At 41.1% G+C, this 19,926-nt stretch overlaps 2 protein-coding genes across 12 annotated transcripts in view; both read right to left on the bottom strand.

Moving 5' to 3' along the window:
* Positions 1–7,432, bottom strand: part of arhgef1b (Rho guanine nucleotide exchange factor (GEF) 1b) — a 50,485-nt gene extending 43,053 nt beyond the window's left edge. For 5 of the 6 annotated variants that reach the window (XM_039804828.1, XM_039804830.1, XM_039804831.1 and 2 more), the window contains exon 1: positions 7,320–7,432. The gene's annotated coding sequence lies outside the window, so the exon portion shown is untranslated. The remainder of the gene's footprint in view (positions 1–7,319) is intronic. The other variant, XM_039804829.1, reaches the window with a different exon arrangement.
* Positions 7,433–11,215: 3,783 nt separating this feature from the next.
* The window catches only part of erfl1 (Ets2 repressor factor like 1), a 49,917-nt gene continuing 41,206 nt past the window's right edge, over positions 11,216–19,926 (bottom strand). For 3 of the 6 annotated variants that reach the window (XM_039804770.1, XM_039804771.1, XM_039804769.1), the window contains 5 exons: positions 18,866–18,969; positions 17,988–18,222; positions 15,915–16,101; positions 14,157–14,286; positions 11,216–12,590 (listed from right to left, as the gene is read on the bottom strand). In XM_039804770.1, coding sequence (XP_039660704.1) covers positions 11,767–12,590; positions 14,157–14,286; positions 15,915–16,101; positions 17,988–18,222; positions 18,866–18,956 — 1,467 coding nt within the window. In that variant the 5' untranslated portion in view covers positions 18,957–18,969 and the 3' untranslated portion in view covers positions 11,216–11,766. The remainder of the gene's footprint in view (positions 12,591–14,156; positions 14,287–15,914; positions 16,102–17,987; positions 18,223–18,865; positions 18,970–19,926) is intronic. The other 3 variants (XM_039804772.1, XM_039804773.1, XM_039804774.1) reach the window with 3 other exon arrangements.

Genomic DNA, 19,926 nt, shown 5'->3' with positions numbered 1-19,926 from the left:
GCAGTAATTGCTGAGGCCAAACACAGAAACATCTGATTGACATTTTATGACAAAAAAAGCTCCTCATCCATTCACAAGTCTGTTGTGTGTATTTGTGTATGTATGTCTGTGTGTGTTCGATTGCTGTGGATTTTAACAAGATACCAAACTAAGCAGCAACAAGCTGATACTGAACATTTTTGGAAGGAATTCAGCCTGCCGGGAATCAAAGTCTCTTGAGGCCAAAAATGCCTCTGTACTTGCACACCTTGGTTCATGATGCTGACCTCATGCCAGTAGTTTGCAATCCAGATATTTAACATTCTTCTCTCCCTCAGGATAGACCTATTAATAAGGCATCAAGCAATAATTCAATCTTTACCCAAGACAGTTCTCTGTCCTGAGCATAATCGATGTTTTACATCAAATTTAAATCTGCAATGACTTAATGACTCCAACTTTGATTAGCTAACACTCAAGATAGGGCAAACAATAGAGCTGAACATTTTCATATTTGAGAATGAGTACTCCACTGATTTAACACTGCACTTCACACTCACGACTGTCACACCCACGATGGACAGTTCTAAAAGAAAAAAAGCATATAACCAATACAGCAGAACTAACGCTATCCCCTTTTTTATTTTTTTTATCCTCTGTCAAAATCTGCTGCCTACATTACCCACAATGACAATCGTTGGAGATTTGGAGATTCGGGTGTGTTATGAGCGGCTAATGTAGCCTCAAGCAGAGATGAGGAGCGGGCTACATAGGTCTGGTAAGCTCACTTCTTTCTTACTCCACACCTCTAGATTTTTTTCATTTTTAAACGTGTAGTCTTAAACGTGAATTATACAGACGCATCCAAGGTGGCGCGCGCCATAGTGACGTCAAAATTACGTAATATCCTGCCGGTGCGCACGATTTATGGTGCGCGAGCTGAGGTCGCGCACGGCTCTTTTTTTTTCAGCGGCGCGCAACAAAGCGGAAACAGGAGGCCTGAACGAGTTTGCCGACAACCGGATGCCAGGACTCTCACAGTGACTGCAAGTCTCTCTGGTAAACTTACTGGGTTAAGATGAGCTCTTTTATGGTGAATGAAAGGCTCGATCCGACGAAGAAGGTGATTGAATCAAATCGAAGCATTGACGGCAATGCTACTGCCAGTTCTGCCGTTGTTTACCTTTTTCTTCTTCTTCTGGTCCGTAGAAAGAGCAACGTCGGTAGCCTTTGCTCATTAGCGCCACCACTGTTCAGCAGAAGACTGCAACTAGTGTCACGAGCACCAGCGCGGGTATAAATAGTCACGGCAATCCCATAACGTCACATTTGCGTGCGCCAGCTGGGCTGCGTCCAGTGTAAAAGAGCCTTTAATCCCCACTTGACTCAAGTGACGTCACTTGAGGCAATTTGTCCGATTTCACGCAGCTCCCCGTGAAGCCACAAAAGGCTTTATACAACTTCTTTCACATAGTACTACTCTCCAAGGCCTGTAAACAGCCTAAAGCCTAACAAGTGCATAGTATTAAGTGTGGTTGCCAATGCACTGGGGCACTTTAGAGCTGAAATGAATAGTCAATCAATCAATCAATCAATCAATCAATCAATCAATCAATCAATCAATCAGTTGATCAACAGAAAATTAAAAGGCAACAATTAATCAAAAAATATATCAAAGTATTTCTTTGTTTTAGCTTTACAAATGCGATTATTTGCTGGTCTTATTGAATCAAAGGTCTAAGAATAGTAGATAGAAACCCAAATTAGTGATTTTGGGTTAGATAAATATAACTGACTTGACATGTAAGTTAAGGTAATCTGTGTTTGGCCTATTGATCATAACATCACAGTTACATTAAAGTAACTTAACTGGTGGAAAATAGACAAGTTGCGCTATTGCATTTAATCAAAAGGAAAATGGAAAATCTTGGCCTCATTTAAAATAAAAATAGAAATTATGAATTATTGTATTATTGCAAAAGCGTCATTATCAGGTATCCTTAGTGTTACATTTATTACAATATGACAAATACAAGAATCCTTTTTGTTTGTAAAAGCCTGAGTGCTAACACAATGTCAGCACACTGTCTGCAAAAACACTCCCGACTGGAAGACCTTTCGCCGCACCATACCCCCCATCTTTCACTCCTCAAGAGTAAACATCATCTATGGAGTCGAGTCTCGCTTTTTCCACTGTGACCCTCAAATGAAAGAGCTCATTCTCCGTTTCCTCCCTCTCTCTCTCACTCACTCTCCCTCACATCAGCGTTCCAGCCAGCCATCTCTCTGACTCACACTTGGACAGATGGATGTAACTCTTTCCATTTTCTACCTTTTTTTTTTTCAGAGTGTGAGGAACAGGCTGCTGAAGCCCAGGTTATACTTGCACGGAAATCCTCTTATCGTTAAGTATGAGAGCTGAGATTGTTTGCATTCGTTTTGGTCTCTGAGGGGGTCATTCAGTTGTTGGGGGGAATGTCACTGCTGCACACACATGACTCACATGTCTCACACATGCACACACAGACACACATACTGCGAACAGGGGGGCTTGTCTATTTTGACTGCAGTGTGTGAAGCTGTGCTGATTGACAGCAGAGAGATGACATTGGCAGGTGAATACACTGAGCTGTCTGTGTGAGCTAATTTCACTTAAAAAAAAAAACATTGTCCTGTAAATGCGCTGATACCATATGACTTCTGAACAGTGGCACTTATGTGCTAGCTTCACAGGGAATGGTCTGAAATGAACAAATGAAAAAAAAACAATCAATGGTTTGCCTACATTAAAACATTTTGTCAGCTCAGACAAAGGGCAGAACAAGTCAGTAAAGATGAGTGTAGTGAGGCTCTGTATTCTAATAATACTGTACTGACCTACTGTACACACATATACAGTAGGTCAGTATCTGGCTGTGAAAAATAGTTGTAAAATTAATTTTATCTAAAGTCTGAGAATATAATCCTGATGACTTCACACTGATGTCATAACGTTCTCTTGGCTTGGGTTTGGAGACTACACGATATGAGCTTGACCCGGCAGACGTAGGATCAGGAATGACAATGGGCATTGGGTGCGACAAACGATTGTTTTATGCCATGTAGGGAGGGTCTAATGAACGTCACTAATGAGTTGCATTATTAGATCAAATGTTTGAGTTTGATCCATATTAAGGACTACAAGTAAGTAAGTAAGAATATCTTGGCCTCAGCTGCTTTAATTAAGACCATTCAGTTTTATCTTTGTTTGTGAAATACTAAAATCACTGGAGTTAACCTTTAAAGCCATTTATAAATCCTAATACCATTAACTTCACACACACATTACAATTGGCAACATGGCTAAAATCTTCTATTACAGTATATTTAATCTTCCTTTGCAATAGCAATATAAACTATGGTGTAAAATTCTATGGTAAATGACTACTTTGGTAATTGTCCTAAACACTCCCTAGTTACTATATAGTGTCTATTGGCGCTTTTCCATTACATGGTACCTGCTCGACTCGCCTCGACTCTACTCTACTCTACTTTTTTGGTTTTCCATTACGAAAAAAAAGTACCCGGTACCTGCTAAGAGATACTTTTTTTAGTACCACCTCAGTCGAGGTTCCAAGCGAGTTGAGGCGAGCCGAAAAGGTGACGTGAAAACCTGCAGGCTGCTGACTGGTCGGAAAGAATCGTCACTGATCACTGCACTGCTAGCGAGAGACGGCATTTTCAAATAGTTTAGCCAGCGGTGTTTTTTTGCTGCCGGAGGATCCACGCAGAGCTTTCTCCGTAGCATACAAGTGGCCTGATGTTTATACTTGTGCGCTGGTGTGTGCATGTGTGATGTGTGTGTGGGGAGCTGGTGAGCGAGGGAGAAGTGAGAGAGTGACGGCGATTATCTCCGCAGCGAGTAGCGACTCTAAAGTCATATATATGTGAGAGAAAAGAGAAAAGTGTCTGCCCTGTTCTTTCTGACCACAGTGGGGAATCTGGAGCAGTAAACGTTAACTATCTCTTTGATATCATGTTGTTTACAGAGACGGAGAACCAGGAAATGAGTCGGGGAAAAGCAACGCTACTAAGCCCACAGCAGTCGCTATGACGACCAGCCACGCTGAGGCGGTACTAAAATCTGCAATGGAAAAGGGACACACAGCGCGTCGAGCCGAGTAGAGTCGAGTAGAGTAGAGTCGAGTCGAGCAGGTACCATGTAATGGAAAAACGCCATTAATGAACTGTCTTTTATTAGTGTCTTAATTCTGAATGTGAAATGTATGCATTATATAGTCCCACAATAGAATGAATAAAGTAACTTTTCATGACATTCCATGTTAATCACTGCATTTTATAGGTGCAAAACCTGTCACTAATGATGCAAAATATAAAAAATTGTATAGTAGTAATTTAGAGCTCACTACAGTGTAAGTATCTATTATGAAGGCAGTAGTGAGTGAGGGGGGGGGATTTCAGATGCCACCTTAGCCTTTCTTAATAGGTCTTTTTCACATCAAGGTAGAAAAAGCACAGGTATTAGCCTACTAATAACATCTACATGGCTCCATTCCATTCAATTGTCCCAGTAAGTCAGGGCAGTGTGACACTGATCAAGCATGCACAATACCAGGACCTGTAACTGAAGCAGCTAAATGGAACACAGCCAGCACTTATATTATTTACACCTGTACATCTGTTTCTTGGTGAAAATGCATATTTTGTTAATAGTGTCAGTTTGTGGCTAATCTAGTTCATAATCCAGTAAATACTGGAAAAACCAAGGTTCATCATTACACTAATGCAAACCTGCTTAATGATTTACAACATGACCTGCAAATAGCCTACGACAACCACTGATATTAAAAGGAACAGAAATGGTATAGCAAAATGTCCAGTTGCCACAGCTCTATTGTCTCACTTTATATAATAAATTACTACATATGTATCCATAAGTGATCCATTCAAACAGTTGCAGAAATGCACAGTGACACCTTACAGCGTGTCACCTTGCTCAGTGCTGAGATTAGCTGTGGTTTCAGGTATAGCCTAGTTCTGTCACAGGAGCAGTACAGCATAACCATCTTCCTGTGCACACACCACATGCACAAGTACATGCACACACGCACAAGTACACGCACAAGTACACACACACACACGTTACACACGCACAAGTTACACACACACCACACGCACAAGTACATGCACACACGCACAAGTACATGCACACACGCACAAGTGCGCGCACAAGTATACACACACGTTACACACGCACACACACACACACACACACGTTACACACACACACACGTTACACACACACACACGTTACACACACACACACACACGTTACACACACACACACACACACACACACACACACACACACACACACACACACACACACACACACACACACACACACACACACACACACACACACACACACACACACACACACACACACACACACACACTTCTCACCCCACCTCACCCACTGAGTTCATTCAGGAGGAATCCGTGGTTTTCCTTTATGGCAAGTCAGACCTGACTACAGTAATTATTATCGTGTCATTATCTTTCAACACAGCTCCAGGCCCTCAGGACACCCCCTGGCTGTTCCAACTGCAGGGGCCTACCTGTCATTCCAGTTGTTAGGAATCTCTCAGAGAGGCTAACGGCAACGCCTCACTGTAGCCCTATTCAAGTTTTAACTTTCTACTCTCTGAGAGACAGTGGATGTGGGTGAGTTTACACAGGCCTATCACAATAGAGAGAGAAAGAGACGGGGAGGGAGAGAGCAGCACAGCAACTCAGATTAAATCGGCAACATTCCTTTAAAAGGAAGAGAAGGTAGCCTTTGGGCTCCAGACAAGCCTGCACTTGTAAAACGTGGGGAGAGGGAGGGAGAGAGAGAGAGAGAGAGAGAGAGAGAGAGAGAGAGAGAGAAGAGAGAGAGAGAGAGAGATGACAAGTGCAGTGCTCCTCTAGTTTAGCAGAGCGTAACAGGAAGTAGCAGGGCCCTGCTTCACATGGGGCCTCTGGGGTGCAGCGTCTGGCTGGGAACACGTCACAGTCTCCGAAACCGCCAGCTGCAACGTCCTTAACACACACATGGCACCTTCTAATAATTAGCAAACCTACTAGTTATTAAAATTCAATGGAATTATGTGTTTGTTTAGACAGAGCCTAATACTTAAACCCTGCTGCAGTGAAAGCCACAGAGGCCCAACAAATAAGTCAAACTAGACTGGCCAAAAAAAAAGAGTGATTAATGAAAACATTATGGTTTACTGGCAAGCACAATCCACACTGTTCCAGCCTCCTATCTTTAGTTAATGACTGCAGTGAGATAATGAAGCCACACTAGTACAGTAATTGCAGTTTCCTATGAGCACAAGAAAACTCTCGCCTATTCTGCATAGGCAATGTCCTCTGTCCTCAAGGCAAAATCATCATGGGTAATCAATTATATGCAGACACTAATTACTGAACACTGTCTGGACTGAAAACTCCCACTCTATATAGGCTGATTACATTCGTGATGCTATAGGAAAAGAAGAGGGGGGGGGATGGGAGGGACTCATGTCATATAGCCTCCTTTCATGGTGTGCAAAAACAATGTTGGCAAATAAGAGGTAAAGGAAGAGCTTGATCTGGCACGGATACATCCCTATAATCACAGTGCTGAGAGCCTTCGATTCAAATGGACAGAGCAGAAAACAACAGAATAGAATATTCAAGACCAAAAAATACAAGCAGGTCCATATTCTACAGTGTTTTCCTTATGAGAAACAACTACATTAGTTCTATGATACATGTCAGCAGGATACTCTTGCAAAAGGAGATAAGAATACATCAAATTCCACAAGGTCACCAGCTATAAACTTAAGTGACACAGCATAACCACCCCCTTTGGAATATTAAAGTGATTTGTAGTTTGGTATAAGATCTAAAAGTCAAGTCGTAAAATCCTACATGGCTTTGCCAGAAAATGCACACGGGCCAACTCTGCTAAATTTACCTGAAGTTGTTATACCCGCATAACTGCTTCTGACACATACTTCAAGTTTCGTAATGGGAGTCATTATTGCTCCACTGCTATATTCATTAACGACAATGTTAAATAAAACCGTTATTAGCTCGTTTATTTTCCAGAGTACGAGATATGTCGTGCACGGCCAGCGGAGCACAGCATTCCTGTATGTGGCGCTAACCGTCTGCAGCTCGGGCTGGAATAAGCCATTTCTCTCGGTAAAACAAACATCCATGACGACTTGAAATTTGCCACACAAAGCCTTAAAAGTTCAAACTCTTTATCATGTTCGTTAGCATTAGTGTTGAAATAAAATACTCACCCGTGAATACAGAGAAAGCGACAGTCGAAGCGTCTAATAGGTTTCCTGTTCGAAAGTTGCCGTGTGTCAGTGGGAAAAAAACATTGTACGCGGAAGTACACATCAAAAAAAAAAAGAAAGAAAGAAAGCACAGGGTGATTAACAGAAGGTGGATTAAAAGTAAAGCGTTTCTAAATAACCCAGCACAATAAAAACACATACAAACCGGATGTTATGTAGACTAACTCTTTGCTTATTTGTGTTTTACAGCTCGACTGTGAAAGTAAAAAAAAAAGATAAAGTAAACCGTCTAAAAGGGGTTGTTTCCGCACTGTGTTACACAGTAACCTGTCCCCATTGCCACCCTGTGTCATACTGAACATAAATATTTTATAAGCGTGATGTTAACGTTTTTACAAGGTTTTGTGTTTTGTAAAAGCTACATGTTAGTCTTTACGCAATATGTTGCTAAGGTATGTCGACGTGTTGTGAATGTTTTTTTTAAACTGCTGTCCAACATTTTACTGATTCTTTAATTAGTGTTAACGTTAGCCAATGTCCTACATTCACGCAGAGGAACCTTGCACGAAGCTGACTTGTCTCTTATCGCTAGTATGGCTGAGATGCCTGCAGCGAACAGAAAATGTGTATTCTTCCTATATTACTTTCTCCTAAACAACCTGTATTTAGCATAAATCATTTCACTTTTATGTTCTTTTCCAAAGCTGGTGTGCTATGTAGCCTATTTAATATCTGCCCATGATTAAAATGCACACACTACTGTGAACCCATGAATAGATTACAGATCATAAAGGGCATGCCTGTCGTGATATCAAAGCAACTGTTTACAGAGTTGACTGCTCAAATCAAACTGTACTAGTACTGCTTACTAATTGCCTCGCTTCTATTCTAGCCTTCTTCCGCCACCTTGTGGAGAAACGTAGGCATGACCTGGTCCCTTTCACATCTGAAGTTTAACTAACTTACTCGACTGACCTAACTATTTGACCTGTACTTTTGAAACTAATATGGCATAAAACAACATGAATTAAGACTGAGGTTCAACGTTCATTTCTTGACCTTGTTGACAAAACAATCTCACCTCAAGCTCCGTTTAACCCTCATCCTACCCAACATATTTAACATAGAAACAACCATCACAGCAAAATGCTGATCTTATCTTAATCTTATTTCTTCTCAAAACAGTTATGTTTTAAATATAATCTGAAGATTATTATTTCAGGAAAGTTTTAGTTCATTTGCATATGGTGTAAAATAACAACATACAGAGCACATGAGGAAATATCAGTCTCCTTCCAAATGACTGACAGAGTGCCCCTACCCCCCTGATAGAGTGTGATACTTTAAATTAGGACCCATGGCAAACATTTTATATATCTATTCTATTTTATCCAATAAAACCGCATAGGCAGCAATTGGATGCTTTTGACTGGAGTCTCCTAGGACCCCAATACATTGTTATTTGAAAAAAAAAAAAAAGCATACATTTAAAACAGAAAAACAATTATTTGAAGTCATCAGGAACAAATTGATTGACAAAGTCATGAAAAACTGGAATTATAGAATAAAGCACCTATGAGATATGACAGAAAGTATAGCCTACCTCACGCGGGTACCCCAGTTGGTAGGGTGAATTTTCATCATAACCAGTTTTCATAGAATTGTAGATATTCACATTTTGAGCACTTGTCTTGATTCCTTGTCCTTGAAATAAAGTCTATCCTTGGATAATTTGGTGACGAAGTGTTTACAGATGACAGGATTGGCTGTCGGGCTGAGAATTAACTGCAATATAATGAGGACCTGGCACTTCCTTCTAGACTCAACCATCTATCTGCTTTCCCTTCAGGTTTACTCTCCATTGTTTGTATCATGGTTATAACCTTAATAAATCTCACATTTGTAATAGCTGCTGAAAACAACTTTAATACACAAAATTACCAGTAAGTTGTAAGAACACACATCATTAAAATTATAATCTATATATTACTCTATTATCATTAACTTATTATTCCAATTAATGCTTTTAATAATCTAATTAAGTGAGGACAAAATATGGGCTGCTTTAACAGAAATCCATAAAAAATTGCTGTGATGAAATCAAATTTCCCAAATTTAATTTTAATTTTCTTATTTATTATCAGTGCAGTGCAATTCTTTTTTCTCTTTTGTTTCTGTCGTCAAAACTAAGCAGGATTCAGAATCAGTAACCAAAATTAAAATTTGGCAAATATCAGCGGTCACATCAGAATTATTTATAATATCACTTACTAACTACAGGAGATATAAAGTGAACAGATAGAAACATGTAGTTTAATTCTAAATATTTTAATATACTGTAGTCTCCAAAAGAATATGTATCTGTTTTATCAAGGTTTTGTTCACCGGCATGAATAAAATGCATTGGATGAATTTCAAACATAATGATGTTAGGGCCACCTGACTTTGCACTGCTCGACATCACCCAATGAATCCATTCAACAAACTCAGTCAACAACAGTTCACTATCCAGAATAATGTTTATTGCTTTTAAAGATATTCATCTTTTTCTTCTTTTTTGCACTTTCCATTTTTCCTCTTTACAGTAAAACAAAGAGAGATGACAGGTAAAACCACTGCATTGTCATTTTTGGATGTGTACACACACATACACACACAAAGGAAACAGTATTTACAGCTGCTAGTTAGTGTACTCCATGTGGAGGTGACTGGAGGCCTTTCCTGTAGCAACTCAACAAACATAGAGCTTTACATTAAGTTTACAATAGAGCTTTCACAACTAATAGTATACCGCCACTGTTTGACAAACCATAGGCTATAAAGGCTATGAAGCTGTACAATATGGTTTAATGTTCACTCTGTGCTGAGAAACGGGGCCAGAGAAAGGATGTTGGTCATTAGATTTGCAAACATAAAGTATTTATTTTTTTATGTCCTCAAGCAAAACCAATTGCACTGCTGCTGGCATGGACAAAAAACACTGATTGAAAAATAATTAAAACAGATTTTCGGGTGAGGATTTAAAAACAGAAAACGCAAAGACCAATATTATTCACATTTGACTAATTACAGTACAGTTACACTGGGTGAATCCTAACTATAAAAATAAGTCCACCGGCATATTTTTGGGGATCTGGCAAAAATGACCAAAGGGCACAATTAATTGGGGTCGAGAAAATCAGAGACAATTCCCAGTGTGAACTCTGTCCTCATCATAGAAAAACATCTTCAGAGTGCAGATCTTCTGCCATTAATAATTTAAACTTTGATACACCTAAGCTTATAATTTTTTTCCAACATGTTTAAATACTGAATTAAATCACAACAATACAGCTAAATCTTATCATAGTGAATAATAATTAAATGTAATGTACACCATAATAAAATATATACACTGAAATATTCATACAAATTTCTAGATTGGTCAAGCTCCCTCTGCTCTCTTTTTCTTTCCTTTTCCTTCCTTGTGCAGGAAATACTTCAACCACAGGACAAAATAAATACTCACAGACTATCACAGTTAACACTTTTAGAAATATGGAATTTAACATTTAAATTAACCCGCAAGAAACAATATAATTTAAAAGTAAGTGCAAAACAAATGTAGGGGCAACAATTTAACTCGCAGGATTACGGTGGTTAGGTGATTTCATTGAAGAAGACATTGACTGAAAGGACCACTAGGTGGCAGTATTTGACTATGTCTCAAAGGTCATATATATATATATATATATATATATATATATATATATATATATATATATATATATATATATATATATATATATATATATATATATATATATATATATATATATATATGTATATGTATATGTATATATATATATGTATATATATATATATATATATATATATATATATATATATAGTCTAAATCTCAAGAATTACAGGACAAATCTGTAAAATTGGATCGATCTGAGCATTATTTGTTGTTCTGTTCTGTTAGTATAGGGATGCTGTTTGTTAATGTTTGTCAAGGCAGGCATTGGTGTGTTGTAATTTACCACCTCACTGCCTTCTATCATAGCTCGGCTGCAGACAGCACGTTGTAGAGTAGTTGCTGGCAACGCGTAAAACAAGTCTACAAACCATGGAGGGATCATTTGGTGTGAGAGATCACAACAGAAAGGACAAGATGGTGATACAGACAGCTGACGCCCTAAAAACTGTACGTGCCACATGTCCTAAGATGGACGAGTCGGTAGTGTAATGGACTGTAGGCAAGTTAAACACTTACACAGCGAACAGGAAAACAGTAATTTTAGAAGTAAAGAACATAGCTGCTTTTCCTGAAAAAAGTACCTATCAAAAGTGATCGGGTGTTTGACAATTTCAAGCAGAAAAGTGTCTCAGAGAAAAGAAAGGAGAGAAAAAGAGAGTTATCAGAGCACAGACTGGCAAGATGGTGGAAGTGGGAGAAACTGTATTAGATCTGTATCATTTTGAGAGTCTCTGTCTCCCTGTGTCTTTCATGCAGAGCCACAGAGGGGGAAAGTGACGGAGGCAGGGACGGGGGTGGGGGACTGATGGGCATCAGGCTCTTCAGAGGATGTGGGGACACTGTCGGGGGAAGAGAGGAGATGGGTGGCAGCGCGCTCCCTTTCTTTCCATTCAACACTATCTGTGATCGGTTGCCCAGGCTGGATTCCTTCCTGATGCTGAATTCGTGCTCGTTTTCGTTGTCTGAGCTGCAGTCGCTCAGATCTGTGATCTCCAGGTCTGAGTCTGACTCCGGGTCCTGCTTCACCCCTCCTCTCCTCTCCGTGGGGCTCTGCCGGCCTGTCCCAGTCCCGGCTCCCAGGCCGACCGCTCCCAGACCCAGACTCAACCCCGATCCTAGAGGATTGGCCTCCACCCTTTCCCTTTCCCTTTCCCCCAATGACGCCCCGTTGCCAATGTCCGTCCGACCCAATGACAGGCTCCCTGGGTAGGGTGGCAGGCAGAGTCTGACTGGCTGACCACCCGCCGTGCCGTTTGTCCCTCCGGTTTGCCCCGCTGCTCCCCTCTCACCCCCACCTGCCTCCCCTGGGGGGAGCAGGGAGGAGAAGGGGTGAGGCAGCTGGGAAAGGCTGCTCTGCAAAGGGTTGGGGTAAAACTGGGAGGGGTAGAGGGAGCCAGGGGGCAGTTTGGGGCAGTTATTGAGAGAGAAGGCCCCTGAGAGGTAGGGGTTGAAGCCCCAGGGGTAGTCAAAGGGTGGGTTGCGAGGGTACGGGCCCAGCAGGGACGGGGGTTTGGTGTAGCACGGGGCACCTAGGACAGAGAAAATCCAGAAATGCAGGTTAGCTCTCAGAAGGGCCAAAGGTTTCTTGACATACAACATCCAAGAATGTTCACTAATTATGCTCATCGGTATTAGCAATTATAATCAGAAGCCACAGGGGCCAATTCTGGCACGGCTGCTTTCAACAACCAAAAACCTGATGGTTAATTTATGCATGCCAGTACTGACTAGTACACCCACTTCACACTGCTGAAAACCAGATGTGAACACAAAGATATTGCACTACATCTAATCAAGCGGAGTTTAAATCTTCCAAACACTGTATTGTGTTTTGTTGTATGTTAATGAGATGGGTTGCCACATCGTCACAGCGGTGACAGTCACCCTGTTTAAAAATGCAGCTGAGAAATAATAAAGAATGCATCAGCACCCTGCTCTGTGTACTTCCAGAGGTTAATTCTCTGACACAAGGTAAACTTGCAAACTGGGGACCTCCTGTCCCCCCAATGTTTTCACATGTCAACGTATCATTTTAGATTAACTTTAAGATGTAGCCAAATAAATATAGCACCATATTTGAATTCAGGTCCTTGCTTGATAACAGCAAAAGGGGGTATGGTGGTGCTGGAATAAAATTTTAATGAACATACAAAAGCCTTGCCTCTCCACCTACTGTACTTCCTTCCAACTGACAACCAACTCAAAGATTCTCTCTCTCTCTGCTGCACCCTCACCCTTTCTCAGTCTACCTCACTCTCTCTTTCACTCTGTTATTTACTATGCAGGGCTAATTTGACAGTGGTGAAGTCTCTGCGTGCTGGGCCAGGAGTAGCTGGAAGACACATGAATATTGAATCAGTCAGGCAGGCCTCACTTGCTTATGAAAACACAGTAATGGGCGCCCACAGGCCACAAACTGAAGCCTGCACCCTCAATTAGGGCCTTCCTGCCTGGGAAGGGATTAGGACAGCAGGGACACATGGGAGGGAGAGGAGGGTGAGAAGGGAAGAAGGGGGGAATAGGACCTGAGGACAAACAGAGTGGGGAAGGAGGGGGGGGAGGGCAGGTTGTGTGATGAGGAGGGCATGTGTGTGTGCGAGTACATCTGTTTACACATTTCCTCTCTAGCTCTGCACATTTGTACACATTCTGATGCACGTATAGAGCGTGCAGAAGTACAAACAAAGACAGATACATTAACGCGTGTATACAGACAATTAGGCAAATATCCACAAATCTGCACTGTGTTCGTTGACACTAATGAGAAAGAAGAGGACAATTGCGGAAAATAATGCTGAAAAGGTAGATGATTTCTCCTTATTTCAACTTGTTTCTTACCACTGCTGAAATGTATAATTCACCATCTAACCTGGCCTCTCTCACCTGAAGCCCAGCCTCACTACGGGCTGCAATGAGACAGCCATCTCTCTTATTTCCTTTAACAATAAATGTTCATGCCTCCCCATATCCTCATTTCTCTCAATGCTCTCCTCTTTATCTCTACCTTCTCCTTCTCCCTTTGTTTAAAAGGGTCTGTTTGCTGAAAGATTCCTATTTTTTGCACCGGCACTTTTGACTAACTTTTATTAGCTCACCTGAACTGAGGAAGGGGAATGCATCCAGTCTCAGCTTGTCTCCTTCGGGCCCTGGTGCTGTGGTCCCACGATCAAACAAGGACGTTCCCCTGCCAGACTCTGGCAAACGAGGAAACAGGGACTGTATGGCCTGAGCGACAAAGAGGGGGAGAAAAAGGAAAAATAATTAAATTAATTTGTGAACTTCCCAAATCTGCCCTGATGGTGCTGCTGCATTGTGCGGAGTAAAGTCATATGTTGACAGCAGCACCCTGCAGAGTGTGATGCAAACAGTGGCAGAGTCGCAGCAAGGACAGGATAAAAAAAGGGTGTCATGGGACTCGGGGTAAAAAGGAAGGTAGGAGGACGCAGAGGCTCAGAGACTCAAAGGCAGGAAGAGTACAGAGTCAAATGGAGACCAGCGATTAAGATTGTGGGCACAAAGGATAAATGACAAGGAGAGAGAGGGATTGTGGAGCTCCGTCCTGCGTGAAGGGACACAGGACGAATAGGACTGAGATCTGAGAGAATGACATACATTCAGGATGTAGGGCAGCTGTGTGTGTGTGTGTGTGTGTGTGTGTGTGTGTGTGTGCGGTGGCTGCATTTATTTTGTGTTAAATACGTGAAGGAGAAGGAGGCAAGGTAAAATAAATGGAACAGTTGAATCTCAGGAGTCAAGGGGACAAAGGGGGGATTTTTACCCCCCTAGCAGGACTTTGGATCAATATTATCTGTCACGACGCAGCCCCAAGTTTGAAAGGCGAGACTGTACTCCCAAGCTGCGAGATCTGCGTTGCTTAACAAACCGCATTAATGACCCGCCATTGATCTGATCTGACGCGACCCCTTTGCTTTCTATTTCTTTCATTTTCAATCGATGACAGATGGATACGCCATCGGAGACAGGGATGAGAGAAGGAGGGGATAACGCCTCCTTTTGTTTTAAGGACAAGTTAAAACCGTCCCCCTCCACTGTCTCCTTCAGAGTCGGTGTCTCCTTATCCCATCTTAAGGATAGTGCAGACAAATGATGGATGATTCTTTCTTACTGTACTTTCAAGTTACGTGCAGTTTCTAGGACATTAGTTGTTTAAAATAAAATGATCCTCACACTGGCACTCTCATCCAAGTAAAAAAAATACTTTTGTACAATGTGTGCACTTTAACACATTTAAATTGATTTGTTCATTGTTTTATTTTCTCCAAATACAGTATCACTTCAAGTAAAGTAATAACATTATTTTTCAACTGATTTAGAAACATTTTCTTTCTTTCTGCATTCTGATACCATTTATCTCTGTAAAAAATGTACAATCTCTCTGGGCAAATAATACGTATTTGATTATGATTACCATTAGAGTTAGTGAATAAAAGATAGACAAGACGATTACCACACATTCTCTTGTAAGAAGCAAATGCACAGCAGGGGCCTGAGAAATACAACAGCAAAATCACTAGGGTGAAATGGATTTCAGTTACCTGAATTAAATCACTATTTATAAAAAATGAAGGTGTAGAGCACTGCGTCTTGCTATTTCTTCTTCTTTTTTCTTTGTATCAGTTATCTCTTTTTTTAAATTCCCTGTGTATTTGAGAGCCATTTTTATTACCTGCTATAGAGACACACCTAACCCAGGAGTTAAATTTAGATTTCAGTCTGACTTTAAATTTTTATTTTTGTTTTTGTTTTTTTTTACACTTCTTTTACTGCATATATTTATCTTACAAAATAAATCCCTCTACCAATCCCACCCTCTCCCAGTCCCTTCATCCTACCCTTCGTACCTCTGGGCTGCAGTCTGGTGCGGTGGAGCCCCCGTTAAAGTGGTTCTGGGCCAGAAAGAAGGGAGAGTTGGCCATGTCCAGGATCGGGTAGTTCACCAACACAACCTTACTGAAGTTAAACTTGTAGGTGAAACGTTTCCCTTTGGTTTTGTGCAAAATGCGCTTGTTGTAGTAATACCTGCAAAGGAGGAGGTGAGGATAATGAAGAAGGCATAGAGTGTGTGTGTGTGTGTGTTGGGGGGGGGGATAAAGGAAAAAGGAAGAGGAAAAGGAAAAGAGGAGGGAAGGATTAATATAATGCTCGCATCAAGGTTTTGTGTCTTATCGCTAACAGAAAGGAATAAGTAAACAAATTCAGCGCTGCAGGACAAGAGCGAGGCTGATTTCCCACTGTTTGGATTCATCTCCTCCTTACTCAAATCAATTCATGTCTGTCTGACTGCCTTGATTCAATACAATATGGTTCTTTAAAGGGAAATTTTATTCAACTGTTAGACAAAAAGCAAGTGCAAGAGTCCCTTTGAGCTTCAGAGGCCCTAAACATCAGGTCAACATTAGAACAAAAACAACAAAAGAAAATATTTTCCAACTAACTTTCACCATGCACAAGATTTTATAATATAAATGGGTTTTATATTATGACATATAATATGATATAGAATATTGCATTACAATAATTGAAAAGATACTATCATGATCCTGAAAAATATTTGTGTCTTAAAATGAGAAACCAAGCGTATTTCTATGCAGTAAACACACAGATTTCATTCAGAAAACACAAATTTGTCACTGTCAAAGTAAAAATAATTTACAAAATTTTAGGAAGGATGGTATTTATATGAATCAGCATTAGCAATTTGGCCTTGATAATATCCAACGAATGTGATTTGTAAATGTAAATGACACTGAGAAGCTGCCACTGTTTTCAACAGCAAAGCAAATTTACAAAGACAACAAGAGCAGTCTCCATGGTAACAACCCCAGGTGTCATCGCTGGGCATGTAGAGCCGTCGTCATGCCGGTTTCCTGTGCCACCCACTGAAGTGACACAATGTACAGTCTGCCAGGATGCAAAGTTGATCAACAGTAAAGGCAAAACGTGAAGCCATATGGAACAGGTAAAGGAGCCGAGTGCTCAGGTGGGGGAGCGCTGGGGAGTGGGAAGCCGCAAATTGAAAAACCTGTGGATGTCTTATCGCGAGACAGAAGTTCAAATCTCGGACGCCATTTCTTTGACCACTTAGATTTCTTCGTTATAAATTGACCACAGGGAGTGCACCAAATACAGAATGCATTAGACAACCTCAGCATTAAATACTGGTGAGCAACGCTTCATTATGCAGACACACCATATCAAACAAACAGCAGCATGTAGGCATCAGCATGTATTCACAGTGGCTGCGCCCAGTGCAATGATGTGTACGTGTTTTGCTTTGCGTGGCAATTGTGCCGTGCCCCTTAATTGAGCAATTAAGTGAGGCTAATTAAGAAGGCTAATTGTGGCCCCAGCCAATTCATAACAATTAGACTCTGACGACAGCCCCCATTAACAAGAGGCCAAAGGAAAGCAAAGGGAGGGGGGGTGGGGTAGTGAAACAAGTCGGGGTAGTGTGTATTTGCATGAGAAAACTGTGTGCGCGGTTGAGTGTGTAAACTGCTGAAGGTGTGGAGTGTATACGAGTGTGTAACGGTATAATTTTAATCACCTTTGGCAAGTTCGGTGCCGAGCAGTTTCCCCATTCTCCACTCTGAAGAAGTCCAAGCAATTTCAGACTGGGGCTTAATTTTGAAATCCCTATTGAATTTTTTATTTGGCAGCTCAATGGTGAACTTTCCATTAGGATGTCCACAGATAAGGAGAAATTGAGGGTATTGACGTTCCCTAGGAAAAGCCCCACCTTTATCTTTCCATTAAACCAACATGAAAAAGAGAGACGCAAGTGAGGATTTAGCCAAACAAGAGTAAACAACTTATGTAAACCGCAGCGTGATAAACATCTTGATTTTTCTGATACCAACAGTGTTGTTGCTTGACATTTTATCACATCGTGCACAAACACATACCTCAGTGCCCTGCTCAGCTTGTCATAGTTCATGTGAGGTTTGCATTTCCTTAACCCCCACAGCCGAGCCACCTCGTCTGGATCCTTGATGACAAACTCTCCGTAGTCCCCCTGCCATGCGATCACCCCCTGATACTCCTCCTTCTGCAACAGCTCCAGGATGAAGTGCCACAGCTGGATCTGTCTGGACCCGGGACTTGACTCGGGCTTGTAGGCCCAGTCTGGAAAGGCGATCCCTGGGCAGAGGGAACAGGAAAGAGGGGAGGATGAGGTTAGGGCCTGTCATTTGTCCCGCTGCTTGCCGGGAGGGATCGCTGTCTGAATGACTGATGAGTGATGGAGGTGAGGGATGATGTGTTTAATATCACAGCACGTGCCTTGAGCGATGTTAGTCTGTGCTAATGCCCTCTAGCCTCAACAGATTGGTCAGTGGTATGATGACAGCTCGCTGGGAGAGATCTGATTGATGCTGCTCGGGCCTGAATTCTAAAAGCCAACTGTATGCACATCATAGATAGATTTAAGTAGCTTTTTGACTCATCCCAAAGGGAATCAGGCACTAACTAGCCTTGTAAAAACATTAGATATACAACCAATTACTACCAGAGACGGAATTTGTTTACCAATGTGCGTGTGTATGGTTAATTTTTTTTAAAGGGCTGAAAGTTTGAAATTCATTTTAACATGTTTCACTTTAATTTTCATGATGATGGTTATGTTTTATCATTTGCTTGTTTTGGCTGTCTGGTTATACTCAATTCACACACATGACCCGGGTCTAGATTTAGAGGTACGTTTGAAGATGTCTGCACATGCGTGAGTGGTTTATTTTACAAAATGCATGACTTTAGGCAAACCTGGTCAACAAAGAAATTATACCCCTTGCATGAGCTTGATGGTGGGACTGACCTGGCGTCCAGAGTGCGGGCACCGGGGGGAGCAGCAGATCACTGACGCAGTTACAGTCCATACCTCCACAACACCTGGAACAAAGAGATGGCATAGAGGTTAAAGACAAAGTCAGTAAACAATGATTACTTGACTTTTGCATGTGAATTTCTACATTCTGAAAAACCAGAGGAAAGACATAAAATATTTGCTAAAGCTAGATACAACTACCCAGCAGGTTTATTTCAGTGAGTTGAAGTTGAAGTTGAAGAGTGTAAACTTTGTTGAAAATGGAGGTATTGCATAAGGGTCTAAGGGCATAATAGGAGTTCAACAACATACCTCAAATCGATGTGAAATGTGGCAAGGTTATGTTTCTTATGTCTTAGGTAGAGATCAAGTGTTTGATGGATGTGATCTTGTGTGGCCACCTGAGGCTGTGTCTGATGCAACATGGTGGACATCCCTATAGTGCATTTATGAACACAGGGAATTAAATAGACTTTTGAAAACCAAGTTAAAGTTGGGCCATATTATACATTAAAATAGGAGCTTTTAATATATAATATGGCTTGGCTATTCCTTGGTAGAGTTTAAAATTAAAAACTACAATGTTAAGTCAAAGATCTCTATGTGCAACGTTATGTTCAGGTACACTACCATTAGCTACAGAAACTGGTAGGTTTATTATAGTACAAGAGGAAAGGCTTTGTTTGTTATGTGATTTAGGCATTTGTAACAATGTGGAACACCTCTTATAAGTATAAGACAATACAATCCAACAGCACCACAAACTATAGCCTCCAACATGAGCAGAAAGTTGAATCACCACCTCTCCCAAAAAAGGTCTAAACCAAAACTGAACATTATAACCTTTCATGAAGGTAGGATTTATTTTAGCTTAACCTAGCTGCACCTAATCAAATGGCAACGGAGTGTAAAAAGTAGCATAAAATGGAAATTCTCAAGGACAAGTACCTCAAAATTGTACTTACGTAAGTACGGTACTTGAGTAAATGTACTTGGTTACATTCCTCTTCTGGTAATTAATT

Source organism: Perca fluviatilis, chromosome 7 (assembly GCF_010015445.1).
Source record: "Perca fluviatilis chromosome 7, GENO_Pfluv_1.0, whole genome shotgun sequence".
NCBI classification, from domain to species: Eukaryota; Metazoa; Chordata; class Actinopteri; order Perciformes; family Percidae; genus Perca; species Perca fluviatilis.
Note: the sequence above shows the minus strand (reverse complement) of the source record. Positions and strands in the feature narration are given on the sequence as shown.